This window comes from Sinocyclocheilus rhinocerous, unplaced genomic scaffold (genome assembly GCF_001515625.1).
Source record: "Sinocyclocheilus rhinocerous isolate Xijiao unplaced genomic scaffold, SAMN03320098_v1.1 scaffold2358, whole genome shotgun sequence".
NCBI lineage: Eukaryota > Metazoa > Chordata > Actinopteri > Cypriniformes > Cyprinidae > Sinocyclocheilus > Sinocyclocheilus rhinocerous.
This window is the reverse complement of record NW_015627543.1, coordinates 303,239-317,334: the sequence shown is the minus strand read 5'-3', so window position 1 is coordinate 317,334 and position 14,096 is coordinate 303,239. Positions and strand designations below refer to the sequence as shown.

The 14,096-nt window shown below is 37.0% G+C and overlaps 1 protein-coding gene and 1 long non-coding RNA gene across 2 annotated transcripts in view; both read right to left on the bottom strand.

Annotated features, from left to right (window-relative positions):
• The window catches only part of LOC107730761 (E3 ubiquitin-protein ligase TRIM39-like), an 18,361-nt gene extending 16,681 nt beyond the window's left edge, over nt 1–1,680 (bottom strand). Inside the window, exon 1 of the mRNA XM_016541697.1 lies at nt 1,123–1,680. Coding sequence (XP_016397183.1) covers nt 1,123–1,680 — 558 coding nt within the window. The remainder of the gene's footprint in view (nt 1–1,122) is intronic.
• Nucleotides 1,681–12,183: 10,503 nt separating this feature from the next.
• The window catches only part of LOC107730732 (uncharacterized), a 3,224-nt gene continuing 1,311 nt past the window's right edge, over nt 12,184–14,096 (bottom strand). Inside the window, exons 2-3 of the long non-coding RNA XR_001638712.1 lie at nt 13,736–13,762; nt 12,184–13,616 (exon numbers count right to left, since the gene is read on the bottom strand). This is a non-coding gene — a long non-coding RNA (uncharacterized LOC107730732). The remainder of the gene's footprint in view (nt 13,617–13,735; nt 13,763–14,096) is intronic.

The window sequence follows — 14,096 nt, the reverse complement described above, 5'->3', positions numbered from 1 at the left end:
AAAAAGAAAAAGAAAAAAAAAACAGAGAGAGAGACGGGGACAGCTACGCCAACTCAACTTCAGTTGTCAGTTGAACTTGATCGACATCTTGGCGAACGTTACCTCAGCGCAGATTAATTCTATCGTGTCATTGAAAGAAATACCATTCAGTCGTCGTAGCAATAAGGATAAATTGGCAATTAAAGAATTAGGACCACCAAGACCAAATTTAAACATCAAACATGTATCAACAAAGGGCGGGAAGTCGTGTAAACGGGGATTTTCGAGGATGTGGTATGAGCGGAAAAAATGGCTAGCGGGCTGCGAAGTAGCTAACGCTTTATTCTGCTACCCCTGCATTTTGTTCCATCCCTAGAGTGTGACAGACATCGCATGGACAACTACAGGTGTAATGTAATACAAGTGAGTAATGTGATGTAAGTAAGCAGTGTAATGTAAGGGAGCAGTGTAACTTAAGTGAGTAATGTGATGTAAGTAAGCAGTGTAATGTAAGGGAGCAATGTAATATAAGTGAGTAATGTGATGTAAGTAAGCAGTGTAATGTAAGGGAGCAGTGTAACCTAAGTGAGTAATGTGATGCAAGTAAGAAGTGTAATGTAAGGGAGCAGTGTAACTTAAGTGAGTAATGTCATGTAAGTAAGCAGTGTAATGTAAGGGAGCAGTGTAACTTAAGTGAGTAATGTGATGTAAGTAAGCAGTGTAAATGTAAGTAAGCAGTGTAATGTAAGGGAGCAATGTAATATAAGTGAGTAATGTGATGTAAGTAAGCAGTGTAATGTAAGGGAGCAATGTAATATAAGTGAGTAATGTGATGTAAGTAAGCAGTGTAATGTAAGTGAGCAATGTAACCTAAGTGAGTAATGTGATGTAAGTAAGCAGTGTAATGTAAGGGAGCAGTGATAGAGTCAGTTTATTTTTAATTAATACTATAGTTCAGTTTCCTTTACATCTTTAACTAGCCGTTAATTCATCAATTGAATGGGTGACCTATCCTCATTAATCATGCAAACATTTGCCCCCCCTGAGAGAATTGGCAGGAGCCGCCACTGTTTGGAAGTTTTAAAAAGACGATCCCTTTACCAACATAATCGCAAGAAATATTATTTCTGATATTTTTGTGACTCTTGCCTTCTTCTGCTGACTCTCCTCCTCTATAGGAACAGTGTTGTGAGTCCTGTGGTCTCCTTCAGTGCAGGACAGACACACACTCATCTGATCATCTCTGCAGAACAGCTCCAGAGGTCTCTCGTGTTTCTGGCATATATAATCCTCCAGATTTTCCACAGCGTTGATCAGTGTGTGTTTCTTTAGACGCTGGACTCTGTGATGAGGCTCCAGGTGAGTCTCACAGTAAGAGCTTTGACACGTCAGGCAGGACTTCATGGCTTTCTGCTTTATTCCTTCACAGAAGTCACAAAATACCTCAGATCTTCCTGGATTGAGCTTCTCATTGAAGTGCTGCACAACCTCTCTGAGTGTTATATTAATCTTGAGATCAGGTCTTCTGCTGAACTTTTCTTTACAGAGTGGACAGAAGCAGATATGTGTGTTTGTCCAGTGCTTGTTCAGACAGGTTCTGCAGAAGTTGTGTCCACATGGAGTGGTGACTGGATCAGTGAACCCATCCAGACAGATGGAGCACTGGAGCTCCTCATTTAGTGGACCACTGGAGGATGCCATGCTGAAAAGATAAGTAATGACAATATATCATCTACATTGCTGAACTGAACAATAAAAAAAAAAAAAACGTAATAAGGTGCATTAAGTGCCAGGTTTACTAAAGGCAAATTAGTACGGAAGTCATAAGAGGCCATAGATTATTATTATTTTTCTTTATTGTTTTCTCGTGACCACAACTTACTTTTCTTGTCATCTCAACATAGCACATAGGAAACATTTATTGCTCAGCGGTTGCTTTTCCTTTTCCTATTCTCCACCCGATGTCCTGAGCAGCTCAGTTGAGGTCCTCACCTCTATGGAACTCTTATTGGAGGTTTATGAATAAATTCAGATAATATGTTACTCATTTTAAATTACTCAGAGACTTGTTTAAAATAAGTTTAACACATCACCATAGGAAATGGTTTTGCTTTATTAAAACAATAACTCATAAGCAAATACACTAAAAATAAACAGCGAGAAGTCTTCACCCCGAATTGCGGCACTGATGTATTCCATTCATCACATTTTATAATCATACAAACAATACGTCCCTTTTCCGTATCTCCATATTCCGATAATACATAAACCATCCCACACCCCTTTCTCTTAGTGTGAGCGAAGCATAGATTGCGTATGCCAGGAAGTGTGACTTTTGACCCAGTTAACGAACTCATAGTAGCATAAATTCAAATGAAGTAATCAGCATCTTTTTTAGAGAAGCAAGCTAATCTATCTCTACTTTAATCTAAACAATTACAACATCTTAAAGGCGTAGGCTTAGGCAAATAGCAGTTTCTAAACTATATTGCAATATTTCTTGTAAGATAAGATAAAACATTTCACAATACAACACCTTAAGAAAGAAGGTCCATTCTGCAACGTTGTTGCAAAATGCATCTCCTTGCACAATCATTGTACAGTGATTTTTGTACAGGCGCTTTTAATTGTTGAGTAAAAAAAACTCTAACATGATGTATCTCCTTTTTAGGACTTTTCAGATGTTTGTAATCTCAAAGCTTTGATGTTTTTTTGATGATTTTTTTGATGAACCTTGTAGTTGCCCTAATGAAAAGCTACTTGAATTCAGAAGTAACTGTAGTATTAGTAAAATCATGAATCAAGCAAAAACTATGCTCCTCATTACCATGGTCTTTTGGTTTCTATAACAACAATAACAAAATTAATACTATAATTATTACTACTATTAATAATGATAAACTATGGTATTTGTAATGAAAAAAAAAATCATAAACACACAACTAAACTAAAACAAGCTCTATAAAAGTGACAAAATGTAATATAATTGTCTAATAATAGTGACATCAATAATAAATATCATAATGCCATATTCCTACAAGTCTCAAGTCTACTTTATTTATAGAGCCCTTTCCACTACAAAGTAGACCAAAGGACTGTACAGCAACACAACAAGATGAGAATAGTAAAAACAAAAATCAACAATATCAGAACATCAATTAAAACAATTTACATCTCCCAAAAGTCAACAATTAAAAGCCATAGAAAACAAGTATGTTTTCACGCGAGATTTAAAAACATCAACTGAGGGTACAGATCTGATGTCAGGTGGAAGGGTGTTTCACAGTCTTGGGCCAGCGACCGAAAATGCACGATCCCCCTTAGTTTTCAGGTGAGTTTTCGGAACTGAGAGCAGTAAGCAGTTAAATGATCTTTGAGGTCTACCAGAGTTAAAATGAATCAGGTCCGTAATATATTCTGGGGCCATATCATGGACAGCTTTAAAAACGTACAGCAACACCTTATACTGAATCCGATATTTAACCCGAAGCCAATGCAGCTTTTCCAAAACTGGAGTAATATGCTCCCTTTTCTTTGTGCTAGTCTCGCAGCTGCATTCTGGACCAATTGCAATTTTGAAATAAGAGATTGGCTCACTCCCAAATAAAGTGCATTACAGTAGTCCAAACGGGAGGAGATAAATCTCAAGATCAGCAACAGACAAAAAGGATTTCATTTTTGCAATAGTCCACTTTTTACCACACATTTAATCTGATGATCAAACATTAGAGCTGAGTCAAAAATTACACCCAGATTTCTTATTTGAGACTGCACATGTGTTGTCCATGTACCTAACACATCGTTTATGTCACAGTCAACCTTATTTGGCCCAAAAATGATTACTTCCGATTTACTCGCATTTAGCTGTAGGCGATTTTGCTCTAACCAGCACTTCTCCTCCTCAAGACATAATAACAAAGATGAATGAGAAGTTGATCCTCCAAATCTAATAGGCAAATACATCTGAATATCATCAGCATAAAGATAAGACAAGACATACTGTGTTTTTAAAAAATAAGGCCTAAAGGCAACAGAAATAGTGAAAACAGAATAGGCCCCAAAATGGAGCCCTGAGGTACTCCACAGTCAATAGAGACTGAAGAGGAAGAAAATTCCCCAACCCTCACTGAAAAGGATCGTCCCTTCAAATAAGAAGAAAACCATTTTAAAACAGTCCCTCTCAGACCCACAACAGGCTCTAAACGTTTAATAAGGATATCATGATCTATTAGATCAAAAGCTGCACTAAGGTTGAGCATAATTAAAGCTCCTCGACTACCCGAGTCTGCAATGAGTAACAAATAATTGGAAACTCGCAATAAAGCTGATTCAGTGCTGTGTCCTGCCCTAAAACCAGACTGAAAAGCATCTAGCACATCATTATTAGCCAAAAAAGAGCTCAGCTGAGATAAAACCACTTTCTCCAATATTTTCGAAATACAGGGCAGCTTTGAAATTGGCCGATAATTTGTGAAATCCAAAGGGTCCAGAGTAGACTTCTTGAGAAGGGCTGAATGACAGCTTGCTTAAGACATGATGGAAAAAGACCTGTAGAAAGGCTACAGTTCACAATAGATGTAATACTTGGTCCAATAAAGTCAGCTGTCGCACCAAGTAAACCTGAAGGCAAAACATCCCAACTGGTAGCTGGGCGTTTCAATTGAGCAATAATATGACTAATATCGATAGATGAAACCAGATCAAATTCATCAAAAGTGTTGACATTAGTAGAGTTGTCTGCTACCTTTCCATCTAAATCACGAAACCTGGACCTAATGTTTTTAGTTTTTCCAGAGAAAACACTTAAAAACTTCTCACAACACTCTGTAGATGGAGGTATCGGAACAGCATTTGGATTAAAAAACCTATTAATAGTTTGAAACAAATTTTTTGGTGAGTTTGAGTGCTGCGATATAATAATTGAAAAATAGGCTGCTTTAGCATCCTTTACAGCTTTCTGATACCCAAGAAGTGAGTCTCGTAAAATCTGGTGAGAGACCAGAAGTTTATTTTTCTTCCAAGCCCATTCTGCCTTCCTACACTGCTGTCTAAGAACACGAGTATGTTCATTAAACCAAGGCTGACGATTTACCTTACGATGCTTAATATTCTAAGGAGCAACAGAGTCCAAGACTTCAGAACATACAGAATTAAAAACAGTAAGTAATTAATCTGGATCAGCTGTGAGAGGTGCAGACTCCAACCATGATACATCAGAAAAGGTACTAAAAATCTCACCAAAAGCCTGTGGTGTTGATGGAGTAATTGTACGGGAACAAACATAAGAGGACTGACTCGCCCTCATTTCATTTAGCACATTTACACTGAAAGTAACAGGCATATGATCCGAAATGCAAACATCATTAACATCAACAACACAAATTGACAGCCCTAAGGAAAAAACAAGGTCCAAAGTATGTCCTTCTCATGCGTAGGGCCAGAGACATGCTGAATAAAATTAAATGAGTCCATCAGGTCCGAAACCTCCCTGACCAAAGGCTTCCCAGGACAACAGATACGAATATTAAAATAGCCAACAATTAAGATATAATCAGACAATAATAAAACAGAGGATAAAAAAACTGAAAATTCCTAAAAGACTGGCTATACTTTGGAGGTCGATAAATGACCACACCCAAAACAGGCTTAAAGAACTCCAGTTTTAACAATTGAACTTCAAAGCTTAAGTAGTTCAGGGTCGATAAACGGTGACATTTAAACTGCTGTTTGCACACTGTAGCTAGACCCCCACCACGACCCACGGATCTTGGGGTATTAATTAAATTATAGTCAGTTGGACAAAGTTCATCACATGGACTCCACTCATCCACATTAGTCTCTGTGATAAATAAAAAGTCCAAGATATTATGTGAAATAAAATAATTTAAAATGAAAGTCTTGTTTGAAATCGAGCGTGCATTAACCAGCGACATCTTTAAAGTCTGTGAAACCGTGGAATCGACAACTGTGGCTTGACCAGACTTTACCGTCTTAGGATATAGTAAGTTAGTAATTGCATGGTAAATAGGGGTGGTGCTGTGTGGATTGAAATGCTTGTATTTATGGTTTTGTACAGTCTGCACCGGCGCCGTCATCCCCCATGTATTCTACAGTATGGCCATGCGGTCCAAGTAGGGTTGCCACCCGTCCCTTAAAATACGGAATCGTCCCGTATTTAAAGGGGTCATATGATGTTGCTAAAAATAACATTATTTTGTAGAAATGTTACGCCCCTCACCATACTGTGATGCCGTCTCCCAGCACTATGAGACAAAACCAATGAAACCCATTACAAATTAGGTATTTGTTGCATCCAGTGGGCACATAATTACTGATTATAATGACTTATACTGTCTTTTTACGCGTTGCGTTGCGTATCGCGCTCCGTAAACATAAAACCATGTCTGCATTTGTGAGTGGATAAATGACAAACAACAAGCGCTACTCTACACTGCTCAAAACTCGCGTTTGAATCATCAGTGGCAAATCCTTTAAATGAAAACGTACTTACGTGAGTCAGAACTGCCGGCATTTTAGTCTAACGTTACTCTTCCAGGATCAGTAAACAGTCCTCCATAAAATGTGCTGCACACATCTGATTATTTGGGTTGAAGTGTTCTGGAACAGTGTTGTAAATACAACTTAACCACTGATTTCTAGTCGTGTCCTCTTTTGGAAGGCCAAACAAAGTAGTTTCGCTTTCACAATGAAACACAGCGTCACACACAAGGCGGGCTAGAGTGAGCAGAGGCCGGCTTGAGTGAGTGGCGGCGGCCGGCGGGCTAGCGTGACCGGAGGCCGGCTTGACTGAGCGGCAGCGGGCGGGCTTGAGTGAGGAACGGCCGGCGGATTCGACGAAGGAGCGATTACCCATTCATAAATACTGTCACTTGCTTCATTCCTGAATGATTCAGCCGTTCGAATGAATCAATTGAATGAATGATTCAGTGATACAATCAGTGACTTGTCGCCACCTGCTGGCAGTTTGTTTCATTTTTAAAGTATCTTTTCAGTTATTTAAATCATTTAATATTTCTATATTCAACATTTTTTAAAACATTAATCTTAACATGAATTCATGGATTTAATTGCACTCATGCCACCTCTGATCCTCATTAAATGTCTGAAAATACGAACGAGCCGTTTTAGGTAGGCGTGGTTGACTCTTAACTTTTATAAAGAATATCTCTTTGGATTTGAGACTTTAGTCTTTGCAACTTTACAGATCTTCTTTATGCACCAAGAGCTTGTAATACTCCAAAGAGAAAGGAAAAATTTCAATTGCATCATATGATATGACCCCTTTAAAGGTAAAAAAACGATTTGTCCCGTATTTTACAAAGGCCAAGGATTTTGCAGGGTGGATAATACTAATTGCAATTATAATGAAATAAATTTCATAAGAAGTATTAGAGATGATTGCATTTTGACGTCTTTGTTTCCATAGCAACGGAGTCTCCAGGGGCCGGTTGCATAAACTGTTTAGACTAGTCCTAAAAAGTTAGTCATCTAATTTTTTTTCTTCAAGACTGGTTATAACTTTTTTTAATTCAGTTATGAAAAGGTAGATTGTTCTTATTTGTATTGGAAAAGGAAGACTGATTACCCCTTGGCAACTGCTAGTTGGTCAAACTAGTTCTTAAGACACAGTCTTAACATGGTGGCTAAGTTTATGCAATAAACCCTGCCCACGGCAGCAGTATAAAAGTAGCCCAATTCCACAGATAAAACGCAGGGGCCACTTTAAAAAATTGGGGACATAAATTAAGAGTATACCCACTTCTTCAGTCACCACTACACCACTGGTTAAAACGTATCATTCTTGCAGCTTCTGTTTCGTGCTTGGACTATTGCAATCATTGTTTTTCTGACTTTGCCTGCTCATTTGACTTTTGTCAGATTCATTTGCATGTATGTGCTTTTACTCTGTGTGACATCAATGACTGGTTTTGGCCAAAATTTAATTAATATTTAAAAATATTTACCTTAAAATAACAAAGAAACATGTTGAATTGTTAGTATGGACATAACATCTTTATATTATGAGCTACATATTTCATTACAGATAATTAAGGAGGTCATAAGATGTCATAAGAGGTCACTACTTTCTCTTTGGAGTGTTACAAGCTCTTGGTACATAAAGAAGATCTTTAAAGTTGCAAAGACTAAAGTCTCAAATCCAAAGAGATATTCTTTATAAAAGTTAAGAGTCAACCACGCCCTCCTAAAATAGCTCATTCTAACACGCCCCCACATATCTACGTCACTATGTGGGAAGATTTGCATAACGCCGCCCAAATGTTCACGCAAAGAAAGAAGGCGTAACTTTCATTTTCGCTGTAGTATTGTTGTTGCCACCGGCGCCATGTCGTGAAGACGCTGTGTGCTTCCCCTTTAATAAATGTGTATGTAATTAAAAAAAAAAAAAAAAACAGAAAAACACGCTTTAAATAAGAAGAAAAATTAATTAATTAAAAATTAATATAATACTTAAAATAAGTTGTTAATTTACAGAACTTTGTGTTTCTGAATTCAAAAAAGGCTTCAGAGTCAATTAAATGATTAATAACATTGTGATACATTTACATTTACATTTACATTTACATTTAGTCATTTAGCAGACGCTTTTATCCAAAGCGACTTACAAATGAGGACAATAAAATTCAGAGTGTCATAAATATTCTCTCTGAAGAGTCTTTCACTTGTTCATCTGTTTAGTTTCACCTTTGCTGGTCTTTCACTCAGCTGCAGTGATGTCAGACAGTAGCTCCGCCCATAATCATGCATATGCAACAGTTCCTGATTAATTTCTGCAGGGTGTGTAAACAGTGTATCTATGTCGTTTTCTTCAGTTAATTTTTTATAACAGTAGTGGCAAATATTATCCCAGTTTTAAACACAGATTAAGTCTTCCTTGATTTCCTCAATCTCATGCAAAAGAATAAAATGTAAGGAAATGAAATAATAAAGGAATGGTAAAAAGTTTACTAGACAGTAATGTGAAAATTTGACTAACCCGAAATGTATGGATCCTGATAAGCTCATGTTGCATCTATTTTCCAACATTTTTTTTTTTTTAGAGTGAAACACACACACACACACACACAAACACACACACAAATGTACTCATGCTATTCTACATGTTTGAGGAACTGGTTGAATTTGCATTCATTTTTAAGATTATAGGCATGAAACAATAATTAATTCTCATTATAATTGTTTTGTCATTGTCATTAATGTCATGTTCCCTTGTCTCCCTTCAGCCCAGGTTATTCATGTTCTGTTGTGTCTCGTGTCGCAAGTTCAGTGACGCAGGTAGTGGCGATTCTCACCGGCCAATCAGTGATCAGCAGAGTTTACATTTACCAGGTAAGTTACTGTACCCAGTGGAAAACCACCCAAAAGTGAACCGTACCGTGCCGTACCATGCAGTGGAAAAGTGCCATTAGTCTGGACTAGCCTTCAGCCTTGTCTGTGAAACAGGGGGTATGATCTTAGTGACTGCTATCGGGATGTGAAGAGAATTTAACCAGCATCACATAAAAATGTTTTTGAACCAAATCACCAACCCTGCCTTTAAATAAAACTGTTCTCACTGTACGAGTGAACCGGTCACGATCCTGAAGCTCGAAACTGCCATTTAAATGTAACGGTCATTTTGGCAGTTCTGTTCGTCTGAGGAGAATCTGTTGGATTATCAAGCTAAATTATGTGAGTATTGATTTTGTTTAATATTCATTTCAGAATGATGTAAATACTTGCATAAAACCTACAATTTGGAACTGTTATGAGCAGGTAAAAGATTAATTTGTTTTTACTTATTATTATAAGAACATTCTTGTCAAGTGTTTGGTGTCGATTCTCAGTGCAGCATAGAAAGAGACCCGCAGGTAACAATCACATAAAAAAAGAAAGAGCTCACAGGAGGATAAAGCATATATCTAAACACATGTCAAATATACTCCTACAATGTAAGTGGATACTGGAGGATCTGAAAACGATGCCTGAGCCCAGATACAGATATGAAGGAAGTTTCTGATCAATACTGACAGCAGGTTTTATCTTAAGATCCGCTGTAAAGAAAAGAAACAGCAGCAGCTCACTTCTGAAGGGAGTTGATACAGTGCTCACAGTTTTAGAAGAAACCGGCAGAAGTTTGAGAATAGCATGTTTTAAATGTAAACTTGTTGAATGGAGGAGATAATATATGTTTGTCTATGCTGGATATTGATGGTTTCATCACAGAAATCTGTCAGTTGAAAAAAAGAGGAGAATTCAGGATTCTGATGGTATTATGTACATTAAACACGATTTAGTGTCAGCATCACCAAAGCAATGAGAAGCTTCAAAGACAAAATGGTCTGTATTGCTATTTTGACATCTAAAAATTGGTTATTTCTTTTCGTACATATAGCTGGCCAAGAGTTTTTTCTTTAAAACATTCTTTAAAACAATCTTCTTCAGATGAGTGGTTGTTATATAAATTGAAAGTCTCTTTGATTCTGTGTTTCTCAGGAGCTGGAAAAGGTTTGGTTGTGTGTGACTGATGGGACAGATTCAGTCTGGAGCGTCAGAGATCAACTCTCTGAACAGAGATCCAGAGACACACAGGACTCAGAGCTCAGCCTCACTTTACTCTGTTCCACTGACGCTCAGGAGAGTGTGTGTGACAGTCATGGATCCAGCCATCAAACCTCCACAGAGTCTCTGGGTCCTTACTGTAACGCTGGAGAACAGCAGATGCTGCAGACGCCACTGAAGATGTGCTCAGGCAAACTGCTGGACTGCAGGAAGATGATGAAGATGAAGAGAGAAAACACAGCTGAGGAACAACAGAGCGATGATGACTATGTTTCTGTTGCATCAGGTATTTTTCTTCCTTTATTGTTTTTACCTTTTCATGACATTTGTCTGTCATGTCAGCACCTGATACAAGGAAGACGGTTTCAAATCACTCAAGAGTTGCTTTAAAGTCACTTGCTTGATTTGTTGTGCTGTACATTATATCCGAAAATGGTGGAGATGCCAAACTCTCCATCGTCAAAAACAAAAAGCTCAAAGTGGCACACAGCCAGTCTGCTGTATGAGGTGATGGTCATGTACTACACTGGAGTGCTGAAAGACACCGTGAAGAAGGCCCAGATTCCTGTCCACCTCGAACTACAAGAGAGTGGAGTCTGACTATTAAACAGTCCCAGCAGAGACATTTTTCTGCTTATTGTGCCTCGAAATGTGTGAATCAGTAGCTGCTTTTGTCAAACATTACTTGATGATGAGCTGACAGTCAAGATCTTATTCCAGAAGCCGCTGTCACAAGTGTTGAAGAACATATTGTTCCGAATGCAGAACGTCAAAGAGATCACAAAAGGGTAAGACTTTCAGTGTTCAGCACTTTAATTTCAGGTGCGATATGTTCATGCACTTTAGACTTATGAACTGTACTACATTACATTTGAAAACTTTATTTAAAGAGTGATTTTACGCGTTGCGTTGCATCGCGCCGCGTAAACATAAAACCATGTCTGCATTAGTGATTGGGAAATGACAAACAACAAGCGCTACTCTACACTGTCCAAAAAGAGAAAGGAAAAATTGAAATCGCATCATATGACCCCTTTAAGTTTAGGGATGGAAAAACATAGGGTCTGCGGTATGGATTTGTGATTATTAAACTTAAATGATTTAACTGAATAAACGTGAGCGCTGCACAAGTCAAAAAAGGGCGCTGTTATGCGTTCAGCAGGATCTCGGTTTCAGAGCCATTCGCAATCAGGGAATACTGCACATCTATGCCTAACAAGTGCTTATGATGCACCTTTGATAAACTGACAATGTTTACATTATGGGTTTTATAATATATGTTGTAGATAGTTGTAAGAGTGCAAATTGTATGTCTCTTATCTTTTTGAATGAGCAGCTGGAAGTAGTAAAGTATAGATATTTCAAAATAAGAGTCCCAGTATAATTTAGGCTTTTCAGAGATAAAAAAAAAAAAACCTCATTATGCATTAAATATTTCCCCCCTAGCTATTAGATACTATTAGTATTTTGGTTAAACAGTAAACAGTATCTGGCATTTAAATCAACGTAAATGCTTATGACTTCTTTCTGTGTTGCCCCGTCAAGGAAAGAAAGACTAAGAAAATTATTTAACACATTTAATATATAGATTTTATTATCTGCACAAAAATCTTTTTATTACATTTCTTAAAAAATGCATTATCGTATCAGCAAAATCCAGTATCGATGGACCTTTACTTTGTGTGTATTGATATATGAGAACATAAACCAATTCCAATACATATGTAAATATTGAATTAAACGCTTGCATTTCCCTGTTTTGCAGATGAATGTGTGCTGCAGCCTGTTTCATTAAGTAAAAGCATTGGAGCTGGCTAATTTATTTTGAGATTGTTTGGGTTTGTTCAGTAACGACATGTGGTATTAATTTTATTTGTGTTGGTCAGGTCTTGAAAAAGGTATTTGATCGGGTATTTGAGAAGCCCTTTATAAAGATTCTAAAGGCTTAATTGTTTTAACACAATTTTTACCATACATGTGAGAGCAAAGCTGAATAAAGGTTGAATAATTATGACAAAGCTGTACAAAAAAAAAAAAAATCCTATAGCTCAAAAATATTAGCTAATTATCACTTTTAATATGCCACTGAACTGTTATAAGGTGCAATAAAAAAAAAAAAAACACTAGATCTTCAGAAGAGCTTGCATTTTTAAATTATTACAGTCCCTGAGGTGTTGAATTGGGTTGAAAGCGTGAAACGAATACATATTTGTCTTTAACATCATAGCAACTTGAAGCTGATCTTGTAGTGTCATTGAATTATTGTGACGCCATTGAGATGAATGATAATGCTAATATGATCTTCTTTTTGCATACTTTGTACCTTTGCCTTTCGGGTTGAAGAATAAGGTGGATATTTTTTCCAGTGTAGTCTATTTGATCATAAATCATCATTTAAAAGAATTTAAGCAATCAGTGTGCGGATTTCTTTCTTTTTTTCTCCTTTTTTATTAATTCTAATTAATAATTTATCTAATTAATAATTTTATGTTTCAGATTTTGGGAGATTTGTTCATTTTAACGGACAGGTGAAATGATCAGTGGTTTTGAGTTTTTACCTCCTTCATTAAGGTATGGACTAAAATATGGATAGAGTTTCTCAGTGAAAGTCTGACCAGTGAAAGAGTAGATATGAGATCTGTGCCGCGCATCATAAAAAGAGACCAGACCCTCCTCATAATCCACAAACACTCCCACAATCTCAGGTTTCACTCTCAGAGATAAAGAGACAGGTGGACTTTCACAAGCTATATACTGATTCTCATTCCTCAGAGCCACAGCCCAGAATCCATTCTCTGGAGTCAGTGTGTTTATCTCCTTCCTGTTAATGGATTCTCTGGCCACTCCAAAATCCCAATCAGTCTTTCCCTTCACCTGCACCTCATAGTAAAATCTGCCTGAACTGAATCCCTGCTTTGCCAGAACACAAACAACATAATCAAATCTCTTTGGGTTTTCGGGGGCGTCCTGCACGATATCTCCATGACTGACTTGTTTTCCATCATCAGACAGGATGAGATATGGATGCGCTGTATCAAGATCTAGAGTCACATCCACTAGATGAGAGATCAGACATTATCAATCAACTTCAGAACAAATATTTTCATGTGTACATAATACAGATTATCAAAGTATTGTAAGTATATTGGAGAAAATGATGTTAATCACACTGTACCTGCAAACCTCTGAGCCCACTTCAAACCTATTGACACAGATTATAATATAAGATGATGAATTATTAGGAATAATTTCTGATGAACAGTGAATTTATATCTGTCAGCAACATCATGTTGCATGTGCATCATCAGTTTGTGAAGCAAAATGTGTTTACAGTAAATACATTTACAATTGACCTATCTGTAATTTATAATATTATTGTTATTTATTATTATTATTATAAATATTATATTATTATAAATTATTATAAATCTAAATATTATTAGAAATCTTAGTCACTCACAAATATATGTATTTGATATTGTAATGTGGTGTTTTGGGTTGTGTTTCTTGTTCATGTTTTCATGTCTTTTATTTTG